Consider the following 15738-nt stretch of genomic DNA (forward strand, 5'->3'; position numbering starts at 1 on the left):
TTTTTATTAATTATTATTATATGATTGTTCCCGCGCTAATTTAGGGTATGCATTGTCTGTGGAGCTGACGTGTTTGCCTCCTTTCTTTACATTGTCACAGGTAATAATTATGATATTACAACAAGAGCCCCAAATATCTCTCTCATACAACATGGCCTCAATAATTTAATATCACGGTTCTGTATAATAATAGCTTGTTTAAATGAAAAGCTTCCAAGTTTTTAAAGTGAGAGTTTAATCTAATCATTTAGGTGTCCAATAGTACAAGACTCATGTGATTTCATCACTGGAGTCCTTTAAAAAATCCAATCTAACAACATCCAATTCAATGTAAAATAATACAAGTATTAGCATGTATAATATAGCAGTCACACTGTCCACAACAAACATACAACCATATAATAAACACAATTAATTTAATCTTATATATTGTATTGTAATTGTACCCACCCAATTCACATTCGGCAGAAAATATGTGAGTTCTACGGATGCGTGTATTTAAAGGAATTTAGTCCAAAATCCTATCATTGAGACCTTCAATACCATACACCTATGAACGTGGATCCACATTCTACTTATATGCCATTATTCTTAGAACAATTTATCTCAAGTAGGTAAGATATGGGGTTGATTTCAATGTTCATAAAACTATGGCAGTAAATTATATTGAGACAAAACACACAATGAAAAACAAGATAATTTGGCCCCAAAAAAGGACTCAAATCTCACTAAAATTTCATGAGAATGGTGTAGCAAACAGAGGGGTTTGAAACAAATATTCTATCAAAGTGGTATTTGAATCAAACCATAATAAATTGAATGTTCAGAACTTCTTCACACTGCCAATTTTCGGTGGCTAGAACTAAACCAGATGCAAGGGTATTAGCTCACATAGAGAACCGCACATTGATAACCATGTTGCAACCAATCCTATATAGCTAGGTATGTCATTCACCTATTACGGTTGCAAAGACCTTTCCCTTTTCCCAATTAGGCATTGAAGAAATACCACAATTACAAGCAATCCAAGCAAGAGTGAAGCATGCAAACAACAAATGCTTTTGTTGGATCCCTTTCCCCACCCTTCAGAATTACAAATTCAATATCAAGAAACTAATTTTCTTCCTCATTATTTGGCATATAAGAATTGTAGGAACAAAACTTGTGAGTACAAGGCTATATCATTCCTCTATCATTCATAAAATCACGCTAAAGTAACTCACAAATCTTGTAAAATTTGGCAAAAAAATTGCGTGAAGTTGAATAATATGTATGACTTCTCCAAGCTAGAGGAGTGCAGTTCAAAAATCAACTTGAGCATACACAAAAAGAGAAGGAACATTAAATTAAACAGCCCCATGATGCTCAATTAGAAAAATGCAAAGAAGTATGCACCAAAAAGGACTCCATCAGCAGGGTTAAAAATTTTCTTTTCTAGATCACTTGTTTTGCATTGTTGTTAAAAGTGTACAACAAACAATCACCACCACCTTAGAAGCAAAAAAAAAAAACATCAATACAGTAATATCCATATTCAAAGTAAGACTAACATAAGACACCTGTACAGAACCATCCAGTTACTAAAATATTTGGTTTCTTGATTGGCAACATTGGCCTAATGTGAAGAACAACAGGCGAGAGAGTTTAAGAAAAAAAAAGAGATTCACTAAAACAGTAAGTTATGAAGCACCCTGGCAATAAAAATTAATTGGTAGTTGTAAAACCAATTCCAAAATGCAACTCTTCTCAGCACCTCCAAACTGAAGCTGAGATAAGCTCCCTTCGCTGCCAGCAGAGAACAAGTGAAGTTTGCTTCTTTTCGACATGGAATCCCCGAACTGGAGTCCTCTGCACCAGACACTCTGCTTGGGACTCGGTGAAGTTGCTGAATGTCGATGGGGAGAATCCAGATGACAAAAAAAGACCCCTCCATGGAGGCGTTCTATCAGGTGAACGGCGACGACCCAACACAATTTTCTCAATTCCCGGTTGTAGCAAATATCTCTCAATCTTTTGCAAGGCATCTGGGTTGACATTAACAGCATCCAGCGATTCAAGCAGGCCCGAATAAGATTGAACGGCATGAATTATGTGGAGGGGGAAAAGGAGATCGGTTCGATCACAACCTCTATCCAGAGAGACCACAATTTTCGGTGAGAGCTGCTTTACAAAGCCAAGAACCAAAGGAAGGGATAAAGGGTAGTTGGAAAAGGAACCAATTGGCAGATTCACTGCAATTGCCTCACTCTCCGATACATGAAGGGGCAATGGCCAAGAACCAGAGTTCAAGGACTCAAAACTTAAAAATTCAAACTCAAATGCAAGGTTAATCTCAGAAGCAAAATGTTTCAAGTTTTCTAGAGTGAAACCAAGCTGGAGTTCATCATGTGTGGATGGGGATGCAAATGCAGTGATTTTAAGAGCTGGACCACCGCCTTGCTTCAAGGCGAGCTCTTGCATAAGAGAAGCCCATTGTCCACCAAACCCAATATCAAAATCAATAATGTGAATGGTATCAAAGCCATCCAATGCTTCAAGAAGAGCTTGGTTACAAGTAAAATTGGCAAACTGAAGTACAGGAGAGACTTCTGAGAATGATTTGTAAGCACCAATCTTGAAAATTAGACTAATAGGTGGTGGTGGTGGTGATGACATATTCAAAGAAGCATTGCTATTAGTATTATTAGTATTATGAAGGAGCAATTGCAAGGCGTCCTTGAAATAAAAAGCAGCCCTTTGAAAAGGCTTACCAATTGGAGAGAGCTGGTGATTGAGCCGCGCCAATATCTCTTGCGCGAGTACCGGATTATTCCCAGTTTCTATCAGCTCTGCTAACTGGTATAACTGATCAAATAATAATTGCTGTTGCTGTTGCTGTTGGTTTGCCAATTCATTGCACACCATTTTCTGCTTTGAAACCATCATTGGCCTCTGCTGGATATGCTGAGGAAGCATCTGAAGCTGATTTTGCTGTCTTCGAAGAAGCTCTTGCCCCGGTTCCGAAAACGGTGACTTGGGCACCTGATAATTAGGCCCAATACCCCCAAGATTATGCCTTTTTGCCAGTGGTGATGAACCAAGGTGATGCTCTTGCAATTGGGCATATGTCAAAGGCATAAACAAAGCCGGGTTTTGAGCATACTGGGCTTGATTCGGGTGTATCATCTGGGGATTGAAAATCTGTGGCTTCTCATCTACAGTTTCAATTGTTTGCACCTGCTGTTGTTGTTGTTGATGATGAAACATGGCTGGTGAATGAGATAGAGAGCCTGGCAAAAGATTATTACTTGTTGCAACAGAGAACATGGGGCTGTGATTTGGGGTCGAAACTGAGCCAAGCCTGGTTGCATTGGTGCCACCACCATTGAATGGAAAATCAGCAGAAGGGTCAATGCTAGGCAACAAATTGTTGGGCATTTCAAGGCAGCCAAAGGCAGCACCTTGATCTATCATACCAAAACCTGAATTGAATTCAAGGTCTTGATGCAAGAGCTTGTTGAGACCCAGAGATGGGTCTTCAACGTCCCCCATAATCAATCTCAGAATAGACTGTTCTTGACCTGATGAGGAATCAGACAACACACCTTCCCAGTCTTCCATTCCAAGCCCACATTTTTCACCTATGTCTAAGCTAGTTTGGGAAGAGGGTTGGTGGTGACTCTCTGAGGCCGTTGCTGCTGCTTTTGCTGTTGCTGTTGTTGAAGCCACACCGTTGCCAAGAGAGGAAGACAGAGTTGAGGTTGAAGTTGGAGGGCTGGGGCTTCTTGTGTCAAGAACTGACGTGGGCTCAGTGCCCACATAGCAATTTTCTTTGTTGGTGTTGTGCCACTTTTGTAGTTGCTGTTGTTGGTAAAGACGGTGGAGATGGGGTAATGAATCTGAAGAAGCAGTAGAGAAATCTAACACCCCCTTCCCTTGAAACTCCTCAAAGGGTAGGGGCATGGCCTTCATCTAAGAAAGTGAACCAAAACAACAACAATACACAAGAACTCAATACCCCAAAACCCTCCAGTTTTTGAAAGACAAGAACCCCACCACCAAAGACTTTCAAAAAGCACAAAACAGAAATGGGTTTGGTGTGAATTTTATCAACTAGACCGTATGCATAGAGAGAGAGAGAGAGAGAGAGAGAGAGAGAGGCACAGTGAGTAAAGGTAAGAAACAAAATCAAATTTTGGAGCTTTAAATTTTCTGACACAAAAGACAGACAGACACTTGTTATATGCATGCACAGCTCAACATGAACAAACCCATTTCACCACACTCCTCAAAGGCTCAAACTCAAACTCCTGCTGATGCTTCTTCTACTTCTTATTTTCTGTATGTATTTAGGACTCTAAAATTTTGTAATATAGCACAAACCCATTTTTTGGCACCATCTTTTTTCTTCTTTGTGGCGTTGTTTACTTGAAAAAACAGGCTTTGGTGGGGTTTTCTCTCTCTTCTCTTTGGAGTACTCTGTCTTCCTTGTGTTTTCTGGTTGCTATGGATGCGTGCAATATATAAAAGATTAAAAGTGGGAAAGTGCTCTCTCTCTCTCTCTCACTCTCTCTCTCTAATTTCTTTGTTTTCTAATTCTATAATTTTTTATGTGGTTTTTGTCTGTAGATGTAGTTATCTCTCCTGGTTGGGTCTCTGTCACTCACACTTTAGCCCCACTCTCATTTATAACGCGTAAAAAAAAACTTCACCATTCATGCAAATTTCAATGTCCTGTCATGGACCATTTATGAAAAATTTTGAACCTTTTAAGAGTTTCTAATAATATATCAGTAAAAACGGTGTTATATTATGAAGGGTAAAATATAGTTAACATTTCTTGTGTCCAAATCTTCTATTCCATTATTTTTACTCTATTTTATACTTATCAATCAAAATTTGTTACATGTTCACCTAATTAATTAATTATTACCACTAATTAATAATGATAGTATTAATAAGTCAATAATGGTAATATTTAATTAGTTAGGTGAACATGTGACAAGTTTTTATTGGTGAAGTATAGGGTGAAGCAGGAAAAGTAAGACAGAAGATTTGGACTCTATTTCTGAGATTTGAATTAATATCAGTCATATTATTCATGTGTAATACATTTCAAAACAGACCAATTTGGTCTCTAATCACCTTGAGAGATGGGACCAAGTTGGGTTTTAGGACTAAGTTATTCAATTTTGAAATGTCTTAGATCTGACGAATATTAACCAAACCTTATTTTACCATAATATTTATCGAAATAAACTATTTTTGCGGTATTCATAAACTTTTTTTATAAAAAGAAAAAGAAAAACCTTCTATATTTTTTAAAATCTTTTTGTAAGATGCTAAAATAGATTTATTTTCAAAATTAACTTGGAGTGCATTTGAATGCATTTAACTGATTACTTATATGCTAAAAGTATCTATTAACTATATAAAAAGAATTAATAGTCATAAGAATAGTGTTTTGGTTTAGTAAAGTTTTTGGACTCATTCTAATGCTACTAAAAAATATTTCATTCTTATTCAAGGCATTTGGTCAATCTGGCGAGATGAATTTTTTTTTCTTCTCAAGTACACTAGGTTTTTATTTATTTATTTTTTATTATATATATATATATATAATATTACCTATGTGGGGCCAGGGAACTTATGATCCGGCCCACCCTCTACTAGGGCCCAGGGCCCGTGCCGAGGAGGGTATTTGCCGAGGACGAATAGGGAAAGGTCGAAATGCCGGGGGCACAGCAGAGGATGACCCTATCCTCGGCACTCCAAGACTTCAAAGGGAAGAGCAACATCTCGTTGAAGGCTGCCCCCAAAAAGCCCCCTGAAGGAGATGCGAGTAGAATGGGACCCACGTGGGGGTACGGTGTGAAACTGGTTCAGGGTAAATACGTTCCCTCCGCATTAAATGCACCCGCCAACGTCCTAACCATATTAATGAGAAAAGACGCCTGGACAGGGTGACTTCGATCATCGCAACTAACAAAAAGTAAGGGGGGATAGCTGATGGGACGGGTACTGAAGTAGGCACCTGCCTGATCAACAAGTGAAGAGCTAAGATCAACCAAGAAGGGCTATATAATGTGAAGGTTGATGCGCCAAGAAAAAGGGCTGGGGAAAAAAGGCCAAGAACAAAAGCTTCCCAGACCGCCTCAAGGAGAAAGACTCCTCGAGCGAACACGGCCTAATTCTGCACGATCAAGACGACTAACCCTCACCCGGTGACCAAGGTCTAGCCTTTCAAACCCATGCTCTATAAATGATATTGTTTGGGCCTTTTTACGTGCGAACCCAACATCAACATCATTATGGGTCGTTACAAATTGTGTCCTTACAATCTATATATAAAAATACTATCTATATATAAAAAGAGTGAATGCCTAAAGCTAAAGTTGCTTTGCTACAATATTTTTGGTTTGTTCAATTTGCTCGGTTTCACTAGCAATTTTATTTTTTGAATGCATAAAGTTACAGTTGTTTTGTAACATTATTTTTGGTTTGTTCAATTTGCAATGTTTCACAAAATAATAAAATATTAACACAACAAATTGGCACAATATTTTCACAATTGTTGAGGTGTTAATTTCTTATAGGTCAAAATAAAATATCATATTAGAACCAACCACGACTAAAAATAAAGGTATTGTGAAAGAAAAAAAAATGTGTTACATCCACAACATTTTTTATAATGAGATTAACTTTTTATGACATAATTATCAAAATTCTGAAAATTAAGGTCTCTTTTGATTAATGTAAATTTCTATGTATTTTAAAAATCAAATAATTTATATCTTTGTTTTGTGATATAAATAAAATCTAAAATTGACTTTAATCACTACTTTTATTCCACGGCAAACACGTGCCTGCACTAACTAGTAGTAGAAAAAGAGTATAAAAATTTCCTTAGTGTGAGACTAGCAAAAATTTTCCTTTTTGATTTTTAAAATTAAATTAATATATGAAAATAATATTCTAAAAAAAATTAAAATTAGTTTTCTTAAACACATCTAGATTTCAATGTGTATTAAAGTATATGACTCACCAAATTATATAATTATTATATAAATTATATGATTAAAGTACATGTGAATACTCGCTTCAGTTATCACAAATAACGTTTTCTTCCAACTCATTAGTTGATGGTTCATGTAGGGGTGAAAGGCCAGGGAGTCCATATTTATATATATGTTGGGCCAGAGGCCTAATCCGAGGACGTTAAACACTTCTAGAGGGGTCTATGCCAATGAGAGAAGAAATGGAATCTGATCAAAGCCATCCAGGAGGAAAACGAGGAAGAATCCCTCCTTGGCTGGGCAAGGCCGAGGACAGGGGGCATAGTATGGCATTAAGAGCAACATTCCAGACCATTCCAGGGAAAATGATAAGTATTAAGGAGGGACAGGACAAAGGAGAGCTATAAAATATCTAAGATAAGGCTGCTACCACGACATTAAATGCTCTACAGCTGACTGAACCATGCTTTTCAGCCTTACAATTACTCCTAAAGACTTTAGGGAGGGGTTGATGGGAAAAATATTAGAGTTACCAATCTAAATCTACACGTGGAAAGTGGAAAGAGGAGGAAGAGGATAGTATAAAATAAAGGAGAGACCTTGATAGTAGGGGATCCAAAAAATGGAGAAAGAGAGGATGGTAGCAATATAGACCGGATTGGTAACCCAATCCAAAAGACAAGCAAGAACTAATCTCCTTGGACCGGGCCGATAACGACCTTATTTAAATATAAGCTGCCTGTTCTTACTTTGTTGTCATTTGAATCTACGATAATAATTATCCAACTCATTAGAACCTAGATTTCCAACTCATTCTCTACAAATTCATTGTTTTGGGGCTTTTTGGGCCAAGGTCCATATATCTTTTGGACTAGGGACCGAATCTATGTCCTTACAGTTCATAAAACTATTTGTGTTTAAAATAGATAACTTATTGGTTTAAGGTGTGACCTAAACTGAGAGGTTTCATGTTCAATTTACTACACTATTGATTTATAAGATGTTCAAGATGTCATATGTATAGAGAGTGAAATAGTCTACTCAGAGACTAAAACACTACTTCCTTATATAAATTAAAATAAAATTATATGATTAAAAATAACAATTACCAATGAGGCGGTGAAGAAATAATTTTCATTAAAAAGGACAATGCACACATGTTTGGAGAAACTACATTTTACCACCTCAAATTATACATCCGATTACACTTTGCACCATAAACTTTTTGAATGCACGGTTTGCACCCTAAAGTATGATCTTTGTTACACTTTACATCCCGGCATCAAGTTTGCTCATTCTCAATCCTTTAAAATAAAAGATAAATTATATTTTACCACTCTAAACTATACTCTTGATTACATTTTGCACCCTAAAACTTTAAATTTGGGTCCAAGTTAATAGAAAACTTAACGTCAGGGTGTAAAATGTAACAATGGTCACAGTTTAAGATGTAAAATGTGCATTTGAAAAGTTTAGGATGCAAGGTGTAATTTGGGATATAGCTTAGGGTAGTAAAGTTTAATTTCTCCTAATTTTTATAAAGGAAGGATTTTTTTTTTTTTTTTTGGAGAGAGAGAGAGAGAGAGAGAGGTTCTAAATGCACACCACAAACTACACTTAAAAACCACAATAAATTTTTTTTAATATAGAGACACTAGGGCAGTCACATCCCAGATACTTTTTCTATATACACTATCTAATGAGTTAACTTAGTGACTTTTTCTATATACACTATCTGATGAGATAACTTAGTGATAAAAAGCCCTTGTATCCCATTATTTTACGAGTGTGAGATTGTAGGTTCAAATAGTAGCAAGCATGCTATTACTCAGATGATCCACGCAATGTCGAAATTGAGTTGAAGTGGGTGAGGTTAGTGACCACACTTATGAACCTTTTTGTAATAAAAGAAATACTTTTCTAATCATGAATACATCTTTTTTGTTTTATAAATAAAAAATAAAAGAGAACTTGCACACACAAAAAAAAGCTTTAAATAGTTTTGTTTTTCTTAAATAGGAACATCATTTTGATGTTCTGATGTAGAACAAGTATCCCTATATTTTCTTGAGAAACAGGATATTCATTAATCAAGGCGGAGGGGCATGTGATTGATTAATTATTTTTATTTGTTATTGCTTATTTTCCAACCAAAGTTTAGTTATTTTATTTTAGCTATTTTATTTGAGCATAGTTTGGACTTTTGTGATGTCGTAAGAAATTTAAAGGTATTTTTGCGATTGTATTTTTAGGGAAGCCTAACTGAAACCCTAAAGGGTTCATATAATTATGTAATTTTGTAGGTCCAGTTTGAAGCAGATTGAAATAAAATACTCCTTTGAGGTTTTCTCATATTTATGGTGGATTCCAGACTTGTTTTCTCTTGATTCGTCAAGGGTTTGTTAAGCTAGAACGAGATCTATCCTACTACGTTTTCCATGCTGCGTTTGGTGGTATCAAAGCTTATTAGTATCTTGGTATGGAGAACAACTAGGGCAAGCGAAATAGCCGTGTTGAAGAAGAACAAGGGGTACAAGCCCTTAGTGATGAACTCCAAGCTTATCAGCAAAGTACAGACCGCAAACTCCAAGAGATTCATGATATGCTAGCGGCTATAGGATTTAGTGTTGATAAGAATCATGAAGGCAATAGAGATGATGGTGCTGGGCCCAATGCTCATGGTCTAGGTGGTGGCCGGTAGGTTCCAGCCAATCACTGTAGGCCACCAACCTATGAGGATGATTCTGAAGATGAAGATGGAAGATATGGAGGGTATCAAAGGGAGCCTCGACAAAATAGGGAGGCTAAGGATTATCGTCTAAAAGTCGATATTCCTAGTTTCTATGGGAATCTTGATATTGAGTCCTTCCTTGATTGGATCTATGAAGTTGAAAAATTCTTTGAGATGATGAATGTACCAGAAGAGAAGCAGGTCAGAATGGTTGCATATCGATTGAAAGGTGGAGCTTCTGTTTGGTGGGATCAAATACAAAATAATCGTCGACGACAAGGAAAAGGGGAAGTGAAGACATGGGGGAAGATGAAGAAATTATTAAAGGGTAGATTTTTACCTCTTGACTATGAACAATACTTATTTTAGCAGTATCAGAATTGTATGCAAGGTGTTCAATCTGTTGTTGAATACACAGCAGAATTTCTTCGCCTGGCAGCATGTTGTGATTTATCAAAGACAGATGTGCAGCAAACTGTGCATATATTAATGGCCTGAAATTCCCAGTAAGGAGAAGATGGGTTTATAGCCTATTTGGACGATAGATGAGGCTTGAAATTTCCAGGCAAGTTACTTCTGAATTGCCCCGTAATAATTTTGAAAAAGAGAAACAACCTATAAGAGTTCCTATTCATTCATCAGTTGTAGGCAAGCAAGGAACTGAAGGTAGCAATAGTGTTGTTCCAAGACAAACTAGTGGGGTACATAATAGGGATGTTGCTAAGAACCCCTACAATAGACCTACTTCCAACAAGTGCTACAGGTGTGGTGAGCCTGGTTATAATTCAAGTGTATGTCTAGCACGTAAGCCTGTACACTTTGCAGATTGTGAGGATAATTGTGTTGGAGACGTAGAAGAGGATCAAGGCAACGATGATTTACTTGATGCTGAAATTGCAGAAGAAGGGATTGAACATGTTTCTTGTGTGGTGCAAAGATACTGTACACTCCAAAACAAGAGGAGCCGTCTTAGCGACATAGAATTTTTCATTCACTGTGTTCAGTCTAGCAGAACGTTTGCAACTTGATCATAGACAATGGTAGCTATGAGAATATTGTTTCAAAAGCACTTGTCAAGCACCTACAATTGCCAATTGAGCCACACCAATTTCCCTACGAAATCAGCTGGATAAAGCAAGGTCCTTCTATAAAGGTAACTGAAATTTGTCGTGTTCCTATTTCTATTGGAAATTCTTATAAAGATGATGTAGTTTGCAATGTAGTTGATATGGATGCATGCCATATTTTATTGGGGAGACCTTGGCAACAGGATGTTGATGCGACTCATAAGGGTAGGAAGAATGTTTATATTTTATGGTGGAAAGAAAAGAAAATTGCTATACTTCCTAATGAGTTTAAAGGAGACCAACCCAAAACTTCTAAAGTGAAGGGGAAGTCATTCCTTTATATTACTAGCTCCGGTGTTGAGTTTATTAAAAGAGGCTAGTGGGAATTATGTTCTAATTGTGAAAGGAGTGGAGTCACCAATGGTAGAGGTTCCTGCAACAATACAACCTTTACTTGAAGAATTTAAATAGATTATCCCTGAAGATTTACCAGAAGGTTTACCACCCATGCAAGACATTCACCACCACATAGATTTTGTACCTGGTGTGAGTTTACCAAACTTACCACACTATTGGATTAACCCAAAAGAAAGTAAGATACTCTAGGAGAAGGTCGAAGCGTTGATTCGTAAGGGGCATATTCAAGAAAGCATGAGCCCATGTGCAATGCCAGCATTGTTAGTGCCAAAGAAAGATGGAAGTTGGCGGATGTGCGTAGACAGTCGTGCTATCAATAAAATAACAGTAAGGTACAAATTTCCCATCCTAATATTGGAAGACATGCTGGATAAATTGGAGGGCTCTAAGGTGTTCTCAAAAATTGATATGCGTAGCGGCAATCATCAGATTCATATTAGACTTGGATGAGTGGAAAACTGCTTTCAAGACGAAGGAAGGTTTGTACGAATGGCTAAGGATGCCTATTGGGCTATCAAATGTACCCAGCACTTTCATGAGACTTGTAAAGTTGTGATTTACAAATATGTTTTTTGTTGGCTTTTATTCCATGCTAAATTTGATTGTAATTTTATTCAATCTTGTGTACCTTGTATTTATTGTGGAATGTGATTGTAAGGGTTGTGTGTTAGAGAGAGAGAATGTGTGAAGACTCAAGCAAGTGAAGCTAGAAGAATTCTTGCGGGTATCTCGCGACTAAGCTTCCCGCGAAGTGAAGCATGTGCCTTGCACATGACTGGAATGCGAAGAGTCTGTACAAATGGAGACAGCTGTGTCTCATGAGTATCTTGCGGGTAAGGCCTTCCCGTGAGACACCAACGAGACATTTTGTTCTGCTAGTCTGTACTGCCTGATATACACTTTCTGTACCCTTATTATATATACCCATATTACCCACAAATGTGATAGAGAGCTTCTGAGAGAAAACCCTAGCAAAAACACTCGAGAGTTAGAAATTGTTATACCAACAATTCTCTACACCTTTGTTTGTGGGATTTCCTCATCTCCTACTTCTCCATTTCCATACCATTGAGAGATTAATAGCCCAAACACTTACCACACATTTCGAGAGTGTCCAGTGAGGTTTTGGTGCTGCTGGAAAACATTGGAAAAAGCCAAGGATGGCAGATGCAACATGGAGCTTGTTGCGGGATCCGGAGAGCTAGACAAGACACGGTTTCGAGAAGCCTTGTTAAAGTAGAAGCTTGGAGGGCTTAGGTACAGTGGGTAGACTAGGCTTGGAGGGTCTCTTGCTTACCCATGTATCCCAACTGATTGTCTAGTGGATCGATTACCGCTTGGATGGTGGCGGAGAGATTTTTCGCTGAGTTCTTCGGTTTCCTCTTTGATAACACATCTCGGTGTTATCTGTGTTTGCATCTCTTTTCCCTACTCTTGTTCATTTCATTTTCTACTGTGTTGCTTTAAATATGGATTAGAGTAACTCTCGTGTTTGTATGCTTGTGTTTACACTATTCCGCACTTAGTATTAAGTTAGTGTAAAATCAACCAAGCCATAATTTGAATTAGGGGTCTAAACAAGCTCTTGTGTTTTCACACATTTCGAGCTTTCAATTGGTATCAGAGCGGGTACACTTGATTTGGTTTCATTACCTAAGTGTGATCCTTGATCCCTTGTGTGTTTTTCCATGGATAATGCTTTGTATGCTTCTATGGATGTTGTTGATTGTAACATGCCATGTGTTTGTAAAAATGCCTCTATGAGTGTTTATCCTCATGATTGTGATGCCATGTTTCATGAATCTATGGGTGTTACTGATATTCCTAACATCAAACTCTTGAAGAAAGATGCTTAAGAAGTTTCAAAAGAAGTTGAGCAAGTTATTTTGTGAAAATGATGATTTGATTGTTAAGCTCAATGAATCCAACAAATTGGTTGAGAAATATAAGAATCTTGTTGAAATTTCTCTTAAAAAGCTGAAAGAGTTTGAATGTTTGAATATGGATTTGGATGCTAAACTTGTTTTGTCTAACAAACTTGTTGATAATCTTAAATCTGAAAATGAATCTCTTAAGATGCATGCCAAGTGTTTGATTACTGAACCTGTTGCTAAAACAGAAGAAAATATTTATTGCAATCATGTTGTGGTACCTGATTTTGTGTTTATTGTGTGTTCTACCTTAAAGGACAAATCGGTGTACATTCCTCCACACAAAAGAAATCAAAAAGTGGAGAGAAAGGCTCTTAAGCCTAAGCCTCTGTTTAGGTTCCATCCTAGGGAATTGAGTAGATCTAAGTTTGTTTCTACTTGCCACCATTGCGGTGTGATCGGTCACATAAGACCTCAATGCTCCATGTTGAAGAAAGAACAAAACCATGGTGTTAGATCTCTTCCTAAAAAGCCTAGTGGACCTAAACACATTGTTTGTCACTTGTGGTGCCTTTGGTCATCTTAGACTACATTGCTCTAAGTTTCAAGCTCTTAAAAGAATAAAAAGAAAAGAGAAACTTAAGTCGTTTGGAAGGTGTGCAATGAAAGCAAAACCGAATTTGGGGGAAAATTGTATATTGTTGAAATAAGTTGTTAATGCTCTTACCTCCTTGTCTATGTGCATCTTCGGTTCTCATTCTTTCAACCATCGTCTCACTTCTCTTGAGACACTTATTCCAAACAATTATTCCGTTTGGATGAGGAAGGGTTCCTATAGTTGAGATTGTGCTCTTTTGGTCATTAGATGTTTTATTGTCATGTATTTGTACATCTTACATCTCTTTATATGCATTGTTCTGTTTTTGTTTTTGATCTTACTTTTATGTCTTTATTTTGTGTGTGTAAAAATCTAAAACCACATAAAAAGTGAAAAATTCAAAAAGTTTGATCGTATAAGTTTTGAACACATATCATATGTGAGTTTGGCCTAATACCTTTGTATTAATGGCGTAGTGCATTTACGAGCTTAGCTTGTTATGTATGCACATATATCCTTGTGGGAGAAATCTTGAAAACTATGTATGATTGTTGTAAATAGATCTTCAAGCTTGTCATGAATGATTGGTCAATAGTCTTGATGGTCTTGATACTTGCATTGACTTGTGCCTATATCTCTTCCCACTTTATTTTTTATGTTTTCGCTATAGAGCTCACCAAATGTAAATCTCCAAATGAAAAGAGATAATGAGCTACAAAAGTCTGTCGCACATACTAGTATTTGACTAGGAAAAAGGGAAAGCGACTTTTGTATTAAAATGTATGATGCTCAAAAAGCTAAAGACTAAATCTAAAAGTTGAAATATCAAAAATTTCAAGTACCAATCTCAAAAAGAGATGTATTGTTCAAAAAAATGATCAAATGTTATGATTTGTAAAAAAGTCAAATGAAAAGTTTTAAAGATTTTGTAATCATTTTTGTGGGAGATCATATATGCTCATTTCTATAATTGAGATAGACTACTTGATTTCGTATCAGTTGTGTATGACTTGATTGAATTGATCATTGAAACTTTACTCTAGTCTAAGGACTATTCCACACTTGATCCACACACACAACACACAAGTTTAATGTTCAATTAATGCCTATTTCATTTGTGTGGTTGTACATGTTCAAATGTGATGTGTGTGTACTCAACCATATGTGGATCAAACCAAAAAGATTTGTGTTCTTTTTGTTTGCTTTTGGAAGTGATTTGTATCACCCATGTTTTTCAAATTATTTTTGTGTGAAAAAAACATGTTTTCTGGGTGTTTACGTGACCCATTTCACGTGTAAGCTTAATTGGGAGTTAAATGGTCCAATTCTCAAGTTTTTCAGCTTTACACAGAGAGTTTCGCGACTATTTTGCGACTGTTTCGCGAGTAAGACTTACCAACAAAATACTAGCGAGATACCAGCGAAATTTTCGCGGGAAGCTAACCAGTGAGATACCAGTGAAGATTTCCAGATCAGCTTTTTAAAGGTTATTTCGTGGGACATTTGTTTTAAATGCCTCCCATCTTCTCTCAAACCCATGTTTTAATGTTTCTACATCAAAACCCAACTAAATTCAAGTGTTTTTCATTCCATTAACATCTCTAAGGTAATCTTTAACTCTTTTCATTGATTTTGATCCTTAGATTATGTTTTTAGGAGTTTTATGTTCATAGTTGGGATTTTCTCAAATGAGAGTTGGAAAACTTATTTTTTGTCAATCTTTTTTATTGGGCTTTGTTTTAAATGATAATTTGCTTTGGATGTTGGCCCCTTGTGGCAAAAATAACATGTATTAAGGCAAGATTTTCATATACTCTTGCTTTGTTTATCATACATGTGTAATGTGTGCACTCTAAGTGTTTGATAAAATGCCCAAATGACATTTTCTCACTGTTTTGGACTCCGATAAGTACCAAACTTTGGGGATCACCATAATTATTCATGTTTATCATGTTTTGATCATTGATGGTGTATTTTATACACTTTGCCCCGTAAATGCTTATTCATGCATCTCACATGCACACTAATTGCACCTTTGCTGCACACACTCTAACACTTG

General features: G+C 36.7%; 1 protein-coding gene across 1 annotated transcript; it reads right to left on the bottom strand.

The window, feature by feature from the left end:
- Positions 1–1415: 1415 nt before the first annotated feature.
- LOC115986700 (scarecrow-like protein 22) lies at positions 1416–4556 on the bottom strand. Its single transcript, XM_031109951.1, has one exon. It carries the CDS (start codon positions 3949–3951, stop codon positions 1747–1749), a length of 2205 nt encoding a protein of 734 aa, XP_030965811.1. The 5' UTR covers positions 3952–4556; the 3' UTR covers positions 1416–1746.
- Positions 4557–15738: the final 11182 nt, after the last annotated feature.

The sequence above is a fragment of the Quercus lobata genome, chromosome 4, assembly GCF_001633185.2.
Source record: "Quercus lobata isolate SW786 chromosome 4, ValleyOak3.0 Primary Assembly, whole genome shotgun sequence".
NCBI classification, from domain to species: domain Eukaryota; kingdom Viridiplantae; phylum Streptophyta; class Magnoliopsida; order Fagales; family Fagaceae; genus Quercus; species Quercus lobata.

Coding starts and splice junctions, on each gene's coding strand:
- LOC115986700 (XM_031109951.1), bottom strand. CDS start 3,951: ATGAAGGCCATGCCCCTACCCTTTGAGGAGTTTCAAGGGAAGGGGGTG.